This window comes from Boeremia exigua (assembly GCF_020726555.1).
Source record: "Boeremia exigua strain MPI-SDFR-AT-0100 chromosome Unknown C7974scaffold_15, whole genome shotgun sequence".
Taxonomy (NCBI): domain Eukaryota; kingdom Fungi; phylum Ascomycota; class Dothideomycetes; order Pleosporales; family Didymellaceae; genus Boeremia; species Boeremia exigua.
The window spans coordinates 315,831-329,025 of NW_025763532.1; the positions used below are offsets into that span (position 1 = coordinate 315,831).

Below are 13,195 nucleotides of genomic sequence, written 5' to 3' on the forward strand. Positions count from 1 at the left end.
AAGCCCCTATTAATGACAATGCGTGTGTAAGAAGAAGTTACACGGTCGAGTTCCTAGCCCGCGGGCCGCGGGTCCCTACCTCACCACTTAAAAGCTACCTAGGTAAGTTGCTCTATTCTACTCATAAGCTACTACCTTACTACAGTGTCGCCTCGTAGGGATGCAGGAATCTAGAACGTCATGGCGATGCATTACTGCCAAGCAGGTAGGGGTTAGGTAGGGTCTAGGTAGGGCAGGGGTACATCACGTGATGTACACAGACCCCGCCCTAGATCCGTACAGACCCTACCTCAACCCTACCCTACCCCTGGATGCCCCGTACCTATTTACCAGCGTAGATATGGATGGCAACTGCCTGGTTCAACACCCTGTTCCACGCCAACGCAAACTCGGATTGTTGATGCACACATCTTAGTATCTTTCTGCGTCAGCCTTGCCTGCGCCACAGTGGGGTACTTCTGTATGATTGACGCCTGCTCCTTGAACCACCCTCACACAACGCGGCTGCTCGATACAACACATCACGCCTTGTTTCACGAGTGTATTCTTCAACTAATAGTTCCTGTTCAATTGACGACATCCAATCTCACGACTCAATATTTATGAAGTTCGAGTACGATGAGCTCGCTCAGCCTGATCGCGAGATCCGCGTAGCTGTCCTAGAGCCAGGCTCCTTCGAAGATCCGATCGTCGTACGATTCATTCTGCGAATACTCGAGGACGATGCGCCCGTCTACCAAGCCCTTTCATACGTCTGGGGCTCGAACGACAACCCCTCACATGTTTATGTGAAGGCACCAAGACACTCGGGAACCGTCTCGATCACAAACAACCTGGACAGTGCACTCCGGTATCTGCGAAGCGAGAAGAAACTACGATCTTTATGGATAGACGCACTGTGCATCAACCAAGCAAGTACTGAGGAGAAAGATATCCAAGTGATGAATATGGGCAAGGTCTACAAGGCAGCGCGTAGTGTGATAGCATGGCTTGGCCCCAAAGATGATAATAGCGACGAGGGAATAAGACTGTTCAAGGACCTAGGAAGCAATGTGGACGTAGACTGGATCACAAAGTGCCCAAGCCTACGCTCTCGGAAAGGTAAACAAGCGCTTACTCGTAGAGAGGAGCGGGAGAGGTCACTGATCCTTCAAATGGTGGAAGGCGGTCCGATTCCCTGGACGGCTGAGCAGTGTAGTTCAGCATACCCCGTGCTTTCAAAGCCTTACTTTCGAAGAGCTTGGATATTACAAGAGGTCAAGCTTGCAAGGCGCGTTGTGTTCCATTGTGGCTATGCGATGCTTCCTGAAAATACCCTTTGGAAGGCTGCTATCTTGTTGTGGAGAAGTGACGGGCCGCAGGCTACAATATGTGATCCAGAGGAGTGGTCCAGAACCTTGAAGCCGCTTTGGCGTCTTGCAATCATCAAAACGGCGGCAAATGACATTTACATGTCTATTCTCACTGTCCCATTCTCTCTTGGCCACCTCGAATGTGGTAATCCCCGCGACAAGATATACTCGTTCCTAGGTATAATGGACGCATCAAGTCAAGAATTGCAGATCGTGCCCACTTACTCGGAAACAACTCAGAGCGTATACAGGGGCGTTGCCCAACGCGTGTACACCAAGATGTTGACTCTGGACTTGATGCAGGACTGTGAGCTCGCACGAATTAAATTGGACATCCCATCCTGGGTACCGGATTGGTCAACACCCGTAAAAGTGCACTGGAATGTTATCAAATGGAGTGCCTGCGCATGGATTGCTACTCAACCAAGCTTCGACGAGTCGGGGTTGCGCTGCACCGTGTCTGGCATATCGATAGGAAGCGTTGTAGAAGTGGGAGGGCTAGCTCCGGATTCATGGAGCTGGCGTGATGTATGTCTTATGCTCCAGGCATTGCGACCAGCTGTAGAGAGTCTGGAAAGTAAATACATCACAGGTGAAACTGTGCTAGAAGTATATTGTCGTATCCTCGCAGGTGATACTCTACTACACAGTGGAACATCACCAGAGACGATATTGCCTGAATTTGAGCAGGATTTAGAGGCATTACGATTAGTGTGGTCCAAGGATTTCAGTGATGGTGGCGAGGATCAGTGGTTTGACCTGCCTGAAACATCGCAACTCTACTTCGAAACGGTATACACCGCCCTCCAAGGCCGCCGGCTCTTCAAAACTCAAACCGGCCATCTTGGGCTCTCAACTACTGGAACGCAAATCGGCGACATCCTCTGCGTCCTGTTGGGCGCTCAACGCCCCGTTATCTTGCGCCCCGCCGCCGATAACACGTACTTGGTCGTAGGCAGCTGCTACGCACACGGCTTAATGAACGGAGAGGCCATATATCACAATAGCTACACAGCGGAACGGAATCTGAGGATTGTAGAACGGAATGGCTTCCCAGATCTGGTTGACTGCGGCGATGGGATGCGCTATTCTAACGCTGGCGAGATGCTCGAGAAGGCGGGAATCAAAATCAAAGGGAACCACCCCAGCCCAAGGGCGCGAGTCCCTCATATTTATATTGTTCCTCCAGACACTCTAAAGGCTGTTGGCGTACAAGTCAAGGACATCATTTTGGTGTGAGAATGCTTGTGTGCCGCAGTTGGCAACTGTTAGGATTATGAATAAAGCTAGGAGATTTTAAGGACGCCTTAGCAAACCCCTTTGAATGATGCAAAGCATTAATATACTTCTAGACTCGATAACTTGCTACTTGGACTATAAAAAAAGTTATATATATCATAAACTAGATATATAGTAAGAATAAGTCTTAGTATCAGGCCTTAGTACCGAGCCACTGAGCCAGCAAGCCAAGAAGATATCACGTCTCACACGATCGTGAGTCCTCCCTCGGTATAGTATGAGATGGGACTTAACACTTACCTTTAGTATAGCTGAACTTATTACTTGGTTTTATAACAGATGGGCAAATACAGAATGTACGCTTACAACTTAAACTTTAAATGTAGTTTGTAATACAAAAGTGTGTTTTGAGTAGATAAAGAGGCTATTGCATGTCACGACAGTCGTCAAGCTGATAGAGCGCCGTTCGAGGTCAATTAGCGCGTCGGCTTTGGCCGCGCGACGACCTCGGAGCTGACCGTTTCAGGGTCTCCAACTCCACCATTTGCCATCCACAAGTGCCCCCACTCTAGCAAACATCCACCACGCTTGCGACCAGATGGGGTTCTACCGAGCTCTGTCTCATTTCTCTTCTGCTTTCGTAGACCACGGGTGAAATTGTAAACCGCCCTGCGACGTCACAATGGAGGAAGCTGCGCATATTGCTTACGATAAGGCGGTCGACGAGCTAAGGGAGAGGGAATACCCTATGCTTGAAGGTTGGTTGAATATGGTAGTGATGATATATGTCCTGACTTGACCTTAGGGACGACCTACCTCGACCATGCCGGAACCACACTCTACCCTAAGTCGCTGATCGAGCGCTTCTCCGCTGACATGATTTCGAATCTCTACGGCAACCCTCACTCCGCCTCCAACTCCTCTCAGCTTACGACGCGCCGCATTGAAGATGTCCGATTACGGTTACTGGAGCTGTTCAAGGCCGATCCACAAGAATTTGACGTGGTGTTTGTGGCTAATGCTACTGCGGGTATTAAGTTGGTCATGGATGCATTCAGGGATCGAGAGGAGGGCTTTTGGTACGGATACCACAGGGATGCGCATACAAGTCTCATAGGTGTACGGGAAGCGGCAAGAGAGCATCGCTGTTTTGCCACTGATTCCGAAGTCGTGGATTGGATACAACAGCCAACGCAAGAGGACGCCAGGACACGCTTGTTCGCGTATCCTGCACAGTCGAACATGAATGGGCGCCGACTACCGCTGGACTGGTGCCAACGCATCCGCGCCGCAGATGAGAGCAAGAATACTTACACCTTGCTGGACGCCGCAGCCCTAGTGTCGACATCGCCTCTTGACCTGAGCAATGCCGAGACTGCACCCGACTTCACTGTGCTCAGCCTTTACAAGATGTTTGGCTTTCCGGATCTGGGCGCGTTGATAGTCAGGCAAGCATCATCACATGCATTCGATAAGCGCCGATACTTTGGTGGTGGCACAGTCGAGATGGTTGTGTGCCTGAAAGAGCAATGGCATGCGAAGAAAGCAGACTCGCTTCATGAGCGTCTAGAGGACGGCACCCTCCCTATTCACAGCATCATGGCGCTTGACTCCGCCATTGCTGTCCACAAGGAACTATTCACCTCGCTGGAGCTTGTCTCGCAACACACAAGCTTCCTCGCGGCGAAGTTGTACAACGAGCTGTCATCTCTGCGCCACGGTACTGGCCAGGAAGTTTGCCAAATCTACAAAGATTCACAGTCCGCATATGACGATGCAGCCACGCAAGGGCCGGTTGTTGCATTCAACTTGCGCAACGAATCCGGTGGCTGGGTCAGCAATGCAGAAGTGGAAAAGCTGGCGGCAATCAAAAATTTCCATTTGCGTACAGGCGGACTCTGCAATCCGGGCGGTGTCGCTGCATCGCTCGATCTTGCTCCATGGGAGATGCATGAGAATTTCTCTGCTGGCCAGCGATGTGGTAATGAGAATGACATTATGCGCGGTAAACCGACTGGTATGGTACGCATTAGCCTGGGCGCAATGAGTACACTGGAGGATGTGCATTCATTCCTTGCGTTCGTGCGCGAGTTCTTCGTACAAAACGGGCCACCCAGTACGATGCCGCCCAGTTTATGCGAGGATGTGGAGTTGCCACTTGCAAGCCGGTTGCATGTGGAGAGTCTGTCAGTGTATCCTATCAAGAGCTGTGCCGGCTTCAGCGTGCCGCCAGGGCAGGCGTGGGAAGTCTACCCTGAAGGCCTTGCTTGGGACCGTGAGTGGTGTCTGGTCCATCAAGGCACAGGTGCAGCATTGAGCCAGAAGCGCTATCCAAAGATGGCGCTCATTCGCCCAAGCATCGATCTTGCAGAAGGTGTGCTACGTGTACGGCTGGCGGGCCTATTGAAGGGAACCTCTGCAGATGCTGAGATTACGATTCCTCTTTCAGCGGATCCACGCATGTTTGCAGATAACGCGATATACAGAGAGGCCAGCGCCAAAGTGTGCGGGGACTCTGTCCGAGCCAAGACGTACAAGTCAAGCAACATATCAGCTTTTTTCTCGCAAGCCCTCGGGGTGGCTTGCCATCTGGCCCGCTTTCCAGCCGCCGGCAGCGGGAGCGGCTCTTCGCCCAGACATTCCAAAGCGCATCTGCAAAAATACCAGAAAGCTCGGAGCATGCAGATACCCGGCGCCTACCCAGATACGATACCCGTTACACCAGGCGCATGCGTTTCCAAACCTATTTTACTGGCAAATGAGAGTCCCATCTTGACTATATCCCGATCAAGCCTCAACCGCCTGAACGAGTTAATCAAAGCAGATGGCGGCAAGGCGGCGCAAGCTGAGGTCTTCCGAGCAAACATAGTGGTTGCGGAGAATCCAGACTACCCGCCAGGGCTTGAAGACCCATATGCAGAGGACGACTGGCGCTATCTCCAGATTGGCTACCAGTACTTCGAGATGCTGGGGGCTTGCCGAAGGTGCCAGATGGTGTGTATCGATCAGCAAACCGCCGAACGTGACCAAGAGCCTTTTTCGACGCTTGCGAAGACGCGCCGTTTCGACGGCCGCGTGTACTTTGGCGAGCATACGTGCCACGTCCCTATGAACGATCCATCAGCTGTAGTGCAAAACCCTACTATCATGGTCGGGGACGCCGTGAAGCCATATCGCGACGACGAGATTAGCCAGGACAGTGGTCTCTGGTCTATTGTAGGCTGAAAGTTCTTGACGCTTCCAAGGTTCTTCGTCGGCGTCTCGATGAAAGCCAAATCGTGACTATACTTAGCTACACTGAACCTTGACAGTCCTGTCATACATCTCGCACGCTTCTACCATGCAGTTCGCAGTCGTTACGCGTGGCTCGAGTCGTACGCGATAGAGTTTCTCATTGGCTGGCAGCTGTTGCAATGCAAGCTGTGCAACGAACCTGGAACGGCCATGATCTATCGCACATGGCAACGAGGAAGTATGGCGCTTCATCCGGCCAAGATAGCCATTGTTGCAGCGAACGGCAGGGGTGAACGCGGTACATTGCAGTTTCAAGGAAGATGTGCTCAAGGTACATGAGCCTGTCAGGTAGCCCCGAGAGTTGTCTCCCGCACGGCCTATGGGCGTGCCGCTGGCGTTGAGAGGCGCGCGCTCAAGGGCGAACCAGAGAGAGCCATCACAGTGGTTCAACGGCTGGCTTTGCAGCGGCCAGGAGGCGTAAAGACGGCAGCAAATGGAAGCGCGCGACACGTCCACACAAAGCATAGAGATCATAGAGCGGCTGGATGCGATACATAAAATGGCTAACAATCCCATGAGATCAGCTGCACAGCTCGCCTGCATCAGCACCTCGCCTCAATTCTATTCCCGGCAGCATTCGCACCGGTAGCGTCTTTTGTCAATCACTTCGTCTCCAAAGGCCATCACCTCATACGCTTGTCTCAGGTTTACTCCGCAAAACTATTTCTACGCCGCCTGGTTCTTTCAGCAGGTGCAGCATCCCGCACATCGACGCTTGCATCACACTTTCACAAACCACGTAGCAAATCACAGGCTCAGACGACCGCTCTGCTCGACAGACCTGCAGGGGCCGCAGACAGGTCACACGCTTGGTTTCATTGCCCCCTGACCAATTGCAGCTCTGAAGGGTGGAAGCAGTTCCCAAGCGCACAGGCCAGCCCCGGCGCTTACAGCGACGTTTGATTTGCAGCGCCGCAGGATTAGGCGGCTGTTTGGCACCCCCGAAAAGACGGTACCCACTCTGACACTTGCACTCGCATCTTGTTACGCGCCCGCCTATTCTTAGGTTGTCCGTCTCTACGACCCATTCAGCGCCCACCAACACAGCACTCGCATCAAGCTAGTCCACACATTAAACACACACCTGGCCCGGTGACAAAAGTACCTGCCTTTCCGTCTTGTCTTGTTGTTGTTCTTTCTTCACCTGTCCACTTCTACCGTGGAAGGCACAGCGCAGCCCACTTTCGCTCGCAGGACTATCGACCAGAAACCACAGTCTTTCATTCACGACACGGCAAACCCCCACAAAATGGCCACTGCTACCGACTCGAAGCCGGCGCCGGCACCTCTGCCATCGTCATTGAGGACGCCTTTGTCTGCCACCTATCCTTCCGAACTTAAGTCTCCCATGGTCATGTCTGCAACCACGCCAACTTTCGCATGGATCAAGCGCGAAGATAGCCTGAAGACTCCGATCACTCCACCAGCAGCCTACCTGGACTTCCTCAAGACGCTATCGCCTGCCTTCATGAGCCCTATGTCTACTGGCACAAGCACCAAGTTCGTCTTCGAGGGTCGCCCCACTTCAGTCACATCATCGGCTTCAAGTGGTTCATATACATCAACCTCGGCACCGACAGATAAGGACTCGCCTGCGACGTCAAGGTCAAGCAGCTGCAGCCGAAGCGACATCAAGGACGAGGCCAAAGACGAAGTTCCAATGTCTGCCCCTCCCACGAAGATCAGGACACAGACCATCACTATCCCACCTCCATCACCTTTCACACGGCCACAGTCCGCGCGCACACCACGTCTCTATATTCCACAATCACCATTCTCGCCGGCAGCAGTGCGATCACCAAACAGCGCAGACTCTGCCAGCAACTCAGCCAACAACTCAGCCATCTCACCCTTCCCAACAGCCTCGCCTAAGGTGTGGGAGGCAGAGGCCAAGCCCGGCCGGTCAAGGCGTGTCAGTGTGCGGGAAGTCGTCACTCGCACTGTGACATATAGCAGCACACCGGTCGACAAGAAAGCACCCAGCTTCCCGCAAATCGACCCCGCACCGCGTGGCAAGAGGAGAAAGATCGAGTAAACAAGGAGAGGTTACACGGCTTGCCCGTACCGCTGCATAGCCTCGAGCATAAGCGGGTGTGCAACCACCGCGTACGACACGACATCCCCCAACCGAGTATCGATTTGGCGCCACCTGCCACAGCGCCTGATTTTGCGACGGCTGCTTCGCTCACGTATCACGATCACATCCTACATTCACGATATTTACCGGCCTACCCTACCAATTAATATCCGGGTCCCGGCGACTCGTCGCACCAACCATTCCTTTCGACTACCTTCGACGTTCGATTCTCGGAGCTGGTGCCCCCACATGCACATTTCTTTTGTCTTATCTACTGTTAGAGGAACCACTCATGCTTCTGTTGTTCTCTCACGACCCATGCAGTTCGAATACCAGCCGAAGTTCACGGCGCGGTAAACTATCGGTGTTGTGGACATTTTTTATCGCGGATACCTCATGGTGCACTGGCGCTTATGTTGTTCTATGGCGCAAATTTGGGATCATATTGCACCCCGAATCTTTTGTTAACAAGCGAAAAGCGGCTCATCTCTTGTGAGAGGATGAGTGAGATAAGTGGGCGTGGCTGGCGGCAAGAGAGCCACCAACTGAATGGCGTCCTTATCCCACTCAGAAGCATAACCAATCAACATATTCAATCCAATTGTTCGATATTAACTCGACCCTCTTGCTGTGTGACTTGTTCTAGCCTAGCCCATGCACAGATTCAGATCGCCGTCCACAACCAAAAACATGCACCTCCATGGCAGCGCCTCGAGCATACATGTGACACACACGCAGCTTCTCCATCTCACAAGACAACTCCAGCCAAAACCCAACCCTGCTCTCCACTTCCACCGCGCCCCAATCACCACCTCAAAGCGCCTTCCACGCCCCAGCCCTCCCGCTGTCCCGACACCTTGTTCCCTCCCCCTCAACACCGTCTCGCGACCATGACTCGCTGCACCGGTGAGGAGCGCATGGGTAACGAGCCGGTGGAATCTTCCCGCTGCGGGCACGACCTATCACACGGCCATGCCGGGGTGCGGCAAGGGTGGGGGCCAGCACGGCGCTTAGACAGGCCATGTAGACGGGAGCGAACCGCGTGGGGCGTGGTTGACAGCGCCCACCTGTCTGGATTTACCGTGAGACTGCTGCTGCAATCAAGCTGCAAGTGGAGGCACGGAGAAGGCGAGACGTACGCGCACAACGCGCAGCGGGTGGAGTGGGGAAGCAGATACAAATTAAATGTACGCGCTGCTTGCTCGTCGGGAGCTAGGCTTAGAGGGTTGGTGCATGCAGGATCGCGGTGCAGCGGTTGGCCAATCAGAGGGCGGGTGCGGCGGTTTGCGATCGGAATGCACTGTCACGTACATGTCGATGCTGTGCCTCTTGCATGCATACTGAGTCTGAGAACTGTTTGTTTGAGTCGGTGAGGAGTGTGCGTTGTACTGGAGATCAAGTGTAAAGGACGCAGTGGGTATGGCAAACTCGTCTGGCTACCGATTTGTCCCGTCTGTCTGGTCTCTGTTGTCGGTTACCTTGTGGATCTGTCCATGTATCCATAGGTCCAAACACCCTTGTACGCTATAGTAGTTTGAGACTTGTAGCTCGCGTGGCCAGATGTACATACATAGTGTCAAACCGATGCATGCGTGTCTTTTCTTAGTGCTAACGAAGAGTCTCAAGTACAGCAGTCACAAGTCACCAGACCCTTCGTATCACCTCAAGTGGGGTGGAGAAGGGACGTTAGTATGGTAAACAATCGCATTGTCCAAGCACTGTCGTTCAAAGTAGTGCCTTCCAGCCCCTCCCACTTGGTCTGTCAAGCCCGAGGAAATCAGTGAGTTGTCCAAGATGATCGACGCCCCAAAAGCCCTCCATCTCGCCCTTCGAATTCGTAGCTACTAGCAGTCAGTACAAGGTATAATGCACGTTTTTTCCATAGGCACCTACCAACAAAGTAGGGCAGTCCAAACGCTCCGTCCTTGAACGCCTTCTCCGTGTTCTGTGTAAGCACCTTCTTCACTTCATCCGTCTTCGTACGTTCGAGCACCTTCCTCGCTTCCTCATCGCTTCCCACAACCGTCCGCAGGATGGCGAGGATGTTCTCTGGCTTGGTGGGCTCGCCCCACTGGACCCATGTGTTCTCGTAGAACAAGGAGATGGCACTTTCAACAGACTGGGGGTGCGAGATGGACAGCGAAGCCAGAGCGCGTTGGATGGGTAGAGTATTGACTGGAAAACCTGGGGGTGCGTTCGCGGAGATGGGGATGTTGAAGTACTTTGCCCATCGTACGCGCTCGGTATTGATCCATTTGTCCTTGTCTGGCTAAAGTTAGATCGGAGTTTCCATGCATGTGCAAACTGCTTGTACGGCCCGACCACTTTGACGAACTCATAGAAATATCAGACTCACTCTTTATGGCAATGGGAGGCGTGTTTCCACAGGTGTTCATCAAGCCACCCAGAAGGATGGGTACGTATTTGATGTCGCATTGCTTAAATGCTGGGGAGTTCTACGCATGTCGTCAGTATGGGGCTTGTTGTTCATGCGCCGTGCTAAATGTTGCGTCTATAAAACAATTTGGCCGACGAGTCATGTGTGCTTGGACAGGGATTCGAACACACCTTGAGAACGTAGAAAGCGATGTACGCGAACGGCGACACGATGTCGACATACAGCGTGATCTTCGATTGAGCCATCGTATGTGATTGGAACGATCACTAATCAGATTACCCGAAGAGATGTTAGAGAGGTAGCAGAACAAAGCCGTAGGAATTGGTTTCCTACAATACTGCACAGCCGCTGGAGAGCACGCAGGTGATGATGCGTGCCAGTGACCTCATCCGACAGCCGAGGCCCATCACGTTGCGGAGAACTGGGGAAAGCGCTAGCTCGAACACAGCAGGAAGCGTAGAGAGCCTCATTTCAAGCCGGATTAACAAGTCACAAGATGACAACAAGGATCGACACATGAAGATCTGACAAAACTATATGCAATTTTGTGGTACACTGACTTGATCTGATCCAGATTTTACGCGCAGCGCCGTCCTAGTATGCAAACCCACCTCTAGAGATCTGAGATTGTAGTGCGCAATGTGCAGCCACGCCGAACAACGCCAAAGCGGGCCAAAGCCGCCGTCAAATTTCGTAGGGTATCATGGAATCAAGAGGCCAAGTGCCCACTCGTTCAGTTGTCCACTCCAATGTGAACGTTCTTCTCGCTAGGATCAGGGATGACTTGCTCCTCCTTCTCGCCCTGGAGGCTTGGCAGTTCCTCAATAGCCTCCTTGATAATCTTCAGAGCGCTCTCAACCTGTTCGTCAGTGATGACAAGAGGTGGTGCCAACCTGATGATGTTCTGGTGAGTGGGTTTTGCCTGTAGAATGTCAGTTGTTGGTGTTCAGAGTAGAGCACCTCGTGAGCAACGTACCAGAAGACCCTTCGACTTGAACAGCATGCACAAGTCCCACGCGCTGTGGCCGTTTGTCTTGCTCTCATCGATAACAATGGCGTTGAGGAGACCCTTGCCGCGAATAGTAGTGATCATAGGGCTGTTGATGTCCTTCAGGCCTTGACGGAACTTCTGGCCCATTGTCTCTGCGCGCTCAACCATGTTTTCCTCCTGGATGAGCTCCAGAGCACGAATAGCAACAGCTGAACCCAGAGGGTTACCTCCGTAGGTTGAGCCGTGTGTACCAGGCTCAATCGTGAGCATGACCTCCCTTGATCCTAGTACTGCCGATACAGGATACATGCCGCCAGAGATGGCCTTGCCTAGCAGGACGAGATCTGGCTTGATGCCACTCCACTCGTGGCAGAGCATCTTACCAGTCCTCGCAATACCAGTCTGGATCTCGTCGCAGATGAGGAGTACGTTGTGCTTGTCGCAGAGAGCGCGAACCTCCTTCAGGTAGCTATCGTCCGGCACGACGATGCCCGCCTCACCCTGAATGGGCTCAACGAGGAATGCAGCAGTGTTCTTGCCATGCTCCTCGAGTACTTCGCGAACATCATCTACGTTGTTGTAGCGGATGCCCTTGCCTGATGTGGGGTTGACACTCCCAATGTTTGGTAGGTAGGGGCCGTAGTTCTCGCGCGACTCGGGATCGGTAGACATGGTGATGGCAGCAAACTGGACCAGACGTCAGTGTGGCTCGCAATGCCATTGAACGCACATGCTTACTGTTCGTCCGTGGAAGTTCTCCTCAACAGAAAAGATCAAAGCCTCGTTTTGAGGGATGCCCTTGACCTTGTATCCCCATTTGCGCGCAATCTTCACGGCGGTCTCGACAGCCTCGGCGCCCGTGTTCATGGGCAGGATCATGTCGAACCCGAACAGCTTTGTGGCATACTCGGCGAAGCGTGGGAACACATCGTTGTAGAACGCACGGCTGCTGAGTGTCAATCGCGAAGCCTGCTCGGTCAACGCCTTGACAAGCTCTGGGTGGCAGTGGCCCTGGTTGACGGCGCTGTAAGCCGAGAGAAAGTCCAGGTAGTGGTTCTCCTCAGGGTCCCAGACGCTGCACCCACTTGCGCGAGAGAAGACTAGACACTGTTAATACTCGGCATGTCGAATAGAAGTGCGGACGTACCGATTGGAAGGGGGTGGTAGTTGTGAGCGGCGTACTTGGCCTCTGCTGTTGTGGCCTCAGAGGATGAGGAGGCGTGGTATTTGGAGGGATCAGGAGTGCCTGTAGGGTGGAACGAGCGTGCAGTGGGCTTCAAGGAAGTGGCATTGCCCGCAGGCGCAGCCTCAGTTTGAATTGCGCCAGGTGCCATGGTGTTGTCTGCGTTATCGGAGGATGAACGTGGGGTAGAAATGGTGGGGGAACTTCACAGTCGGTGGAAATTGGTGGTGAAGAAGTGAGAAGAGGATTTGGGAGAAGTCAGGGGCTTTATTTCGACTGATTGTTGAGTTTGGTGCCGACAGACGCCTATGTTATCACTTAACGATCATATCTTTGTCAACTTTCGCGTACACATGCGCATAGGGTACGAGCGAACGGCAAGCCCTCGGTTGTGAGCGGCGGTCTCCATTAGCGCAATCATGATTGGCTCGTGAGCGTGGTCTCGTGGTGTGTGGGAGCGAGGGTTCAAACGCGAAGAGCGGTCCAAACGTAAGAGTGTTCGATGTCGAGAGCATCGTGCAATTATGATGGAGATTCGTTTGGTTCGCGTTGCCCGGCAAAAGTTGTGAGGAAGGTGGTTGCGCAAACTGTCGCGGCTGCATCTCTGCCAATAACAACGCGCTTGCGCCATTTTTATCGCCCACAAAGTGCAAGAATAACC

At 53.0% G+C, this 13,195-nt stretch overlaps 6 protein-coding genes across 6 annotated transcripts; 3 read left to right on the forward strand and 3 right to left on the reverse strand.

Annotated features, from left to right (window-relative positions):
• Positions 1-508: 508 nt before the first annotated feature.
• On the forward strand, positions 509-2,996 carry C7974DRAFT_78195 (heterokaryon incompatibility protein-domain-containing protein). The gene has a single exon (XM_046147270.1). It carries the CDS (start codon positions 603-605, stop codon positions 2,589-2,591), a length of 1,989 nt encoding a protein of 662 aa, XP_045991330.1. The 5' UTR covers positions 509-602; the 3' UTR covers positions 2,592-2,996.
• Positions 2,997-3,049: 53 nt separating this feature from the next.
• On the forward strand, positions 3,050-5,848 carry C7974DRAFT_78199 (pyridoxal phosphate-dependent transferase). Its single transcript, XM_046147271.1, has 2 exons — positions 3,050-3,349; positions 3,397-5,848. Exons 1-2 carry the CDS (start codon positions 3,274-3,276, stop codon positions 5,814-5,816), a joined length of 2,496 nt encoding a protein of 831 aa, XP_045991331.1. The 5' UTR covers positions 3,050-3,273; the 3' UTR covers positions 5,817-5,848.
• Positions 5,849-6,781, reverse strand: C7974DRAFT_78200 (uncharacterized protein). Its single transcript, XM_046147272.1, has one exon. It carries the CDS (start codon positions 6,426-6,428, stop codon positions 5,880-5,882), a length of 549 nt encoding a protein of 182 aa, XP_045991332.1. The 5' UTR covers positions 6,429-6,781; the 3' UTR covers positions 5,849-5,879.
• Positions 6,782-8,148, forward strand: C7974DRAFT_78201 (uncharacterized protein). Its single transcript, XM_046147273.1, has one exon. It carries the CDS (start codon positions 7,135-7,137, stop codon positions 7,918-7,920), a length of 786 nt encoding a protein of 261 aa, XP_045991333.1. The 5' UTR covers positions 6,782-7,134; the 3' UTR covers positions 7,921-8,148.
• Positions 8,149-9,395: 1,247 nt separating this feature from the next.
• C7974DRAFT_405613 (thioredoxin-like protein) lies at positions 9,396-10,705 on the reverse strand. The gene is made up of 4 exons (XM_046143063.1): positions 10,531-10,705; positions 10,319-10,418; positions 9,856-10,227; positions 9,396-9,803 (listed from the first exon to the last, which is right to left on the reverse strand). Exons 1-4 carry the CDS (start codon positions 10,603-10,605, stop codon positions 9,688-9,690), a joined length of 663 nt encoding a protein of 220 aa, XP_045991334.1. The 5' UTR covers positions 10,606-10,705; the 3' UTR covers positions 9,396-9,687.
• A 388-nt stretch (positions 10,706-11,093) lies between these two features.
• On the reverse strand, positions 11,094-12,685 carry C7974DRAFT_437789 (ornithine aminotransferase-like protein; the record flags this gene model as incomplete). The annotated part of the gene is made up of 4 exons (XM_046145214.1): positions 11,094-11,282; positions 11,337-12,038; positions 12,090-12,451; positions 12,499-12,685. 4 exons carry the CDS (start codon positions 12,683-12,685, stop codon positions 11,094-11,096), a joined length of 1,440 nt encoding a protein of 479 aa, XP_045991335.1.
• Positions 12,686-13,195: the final 510 nt, after the last annotated feature.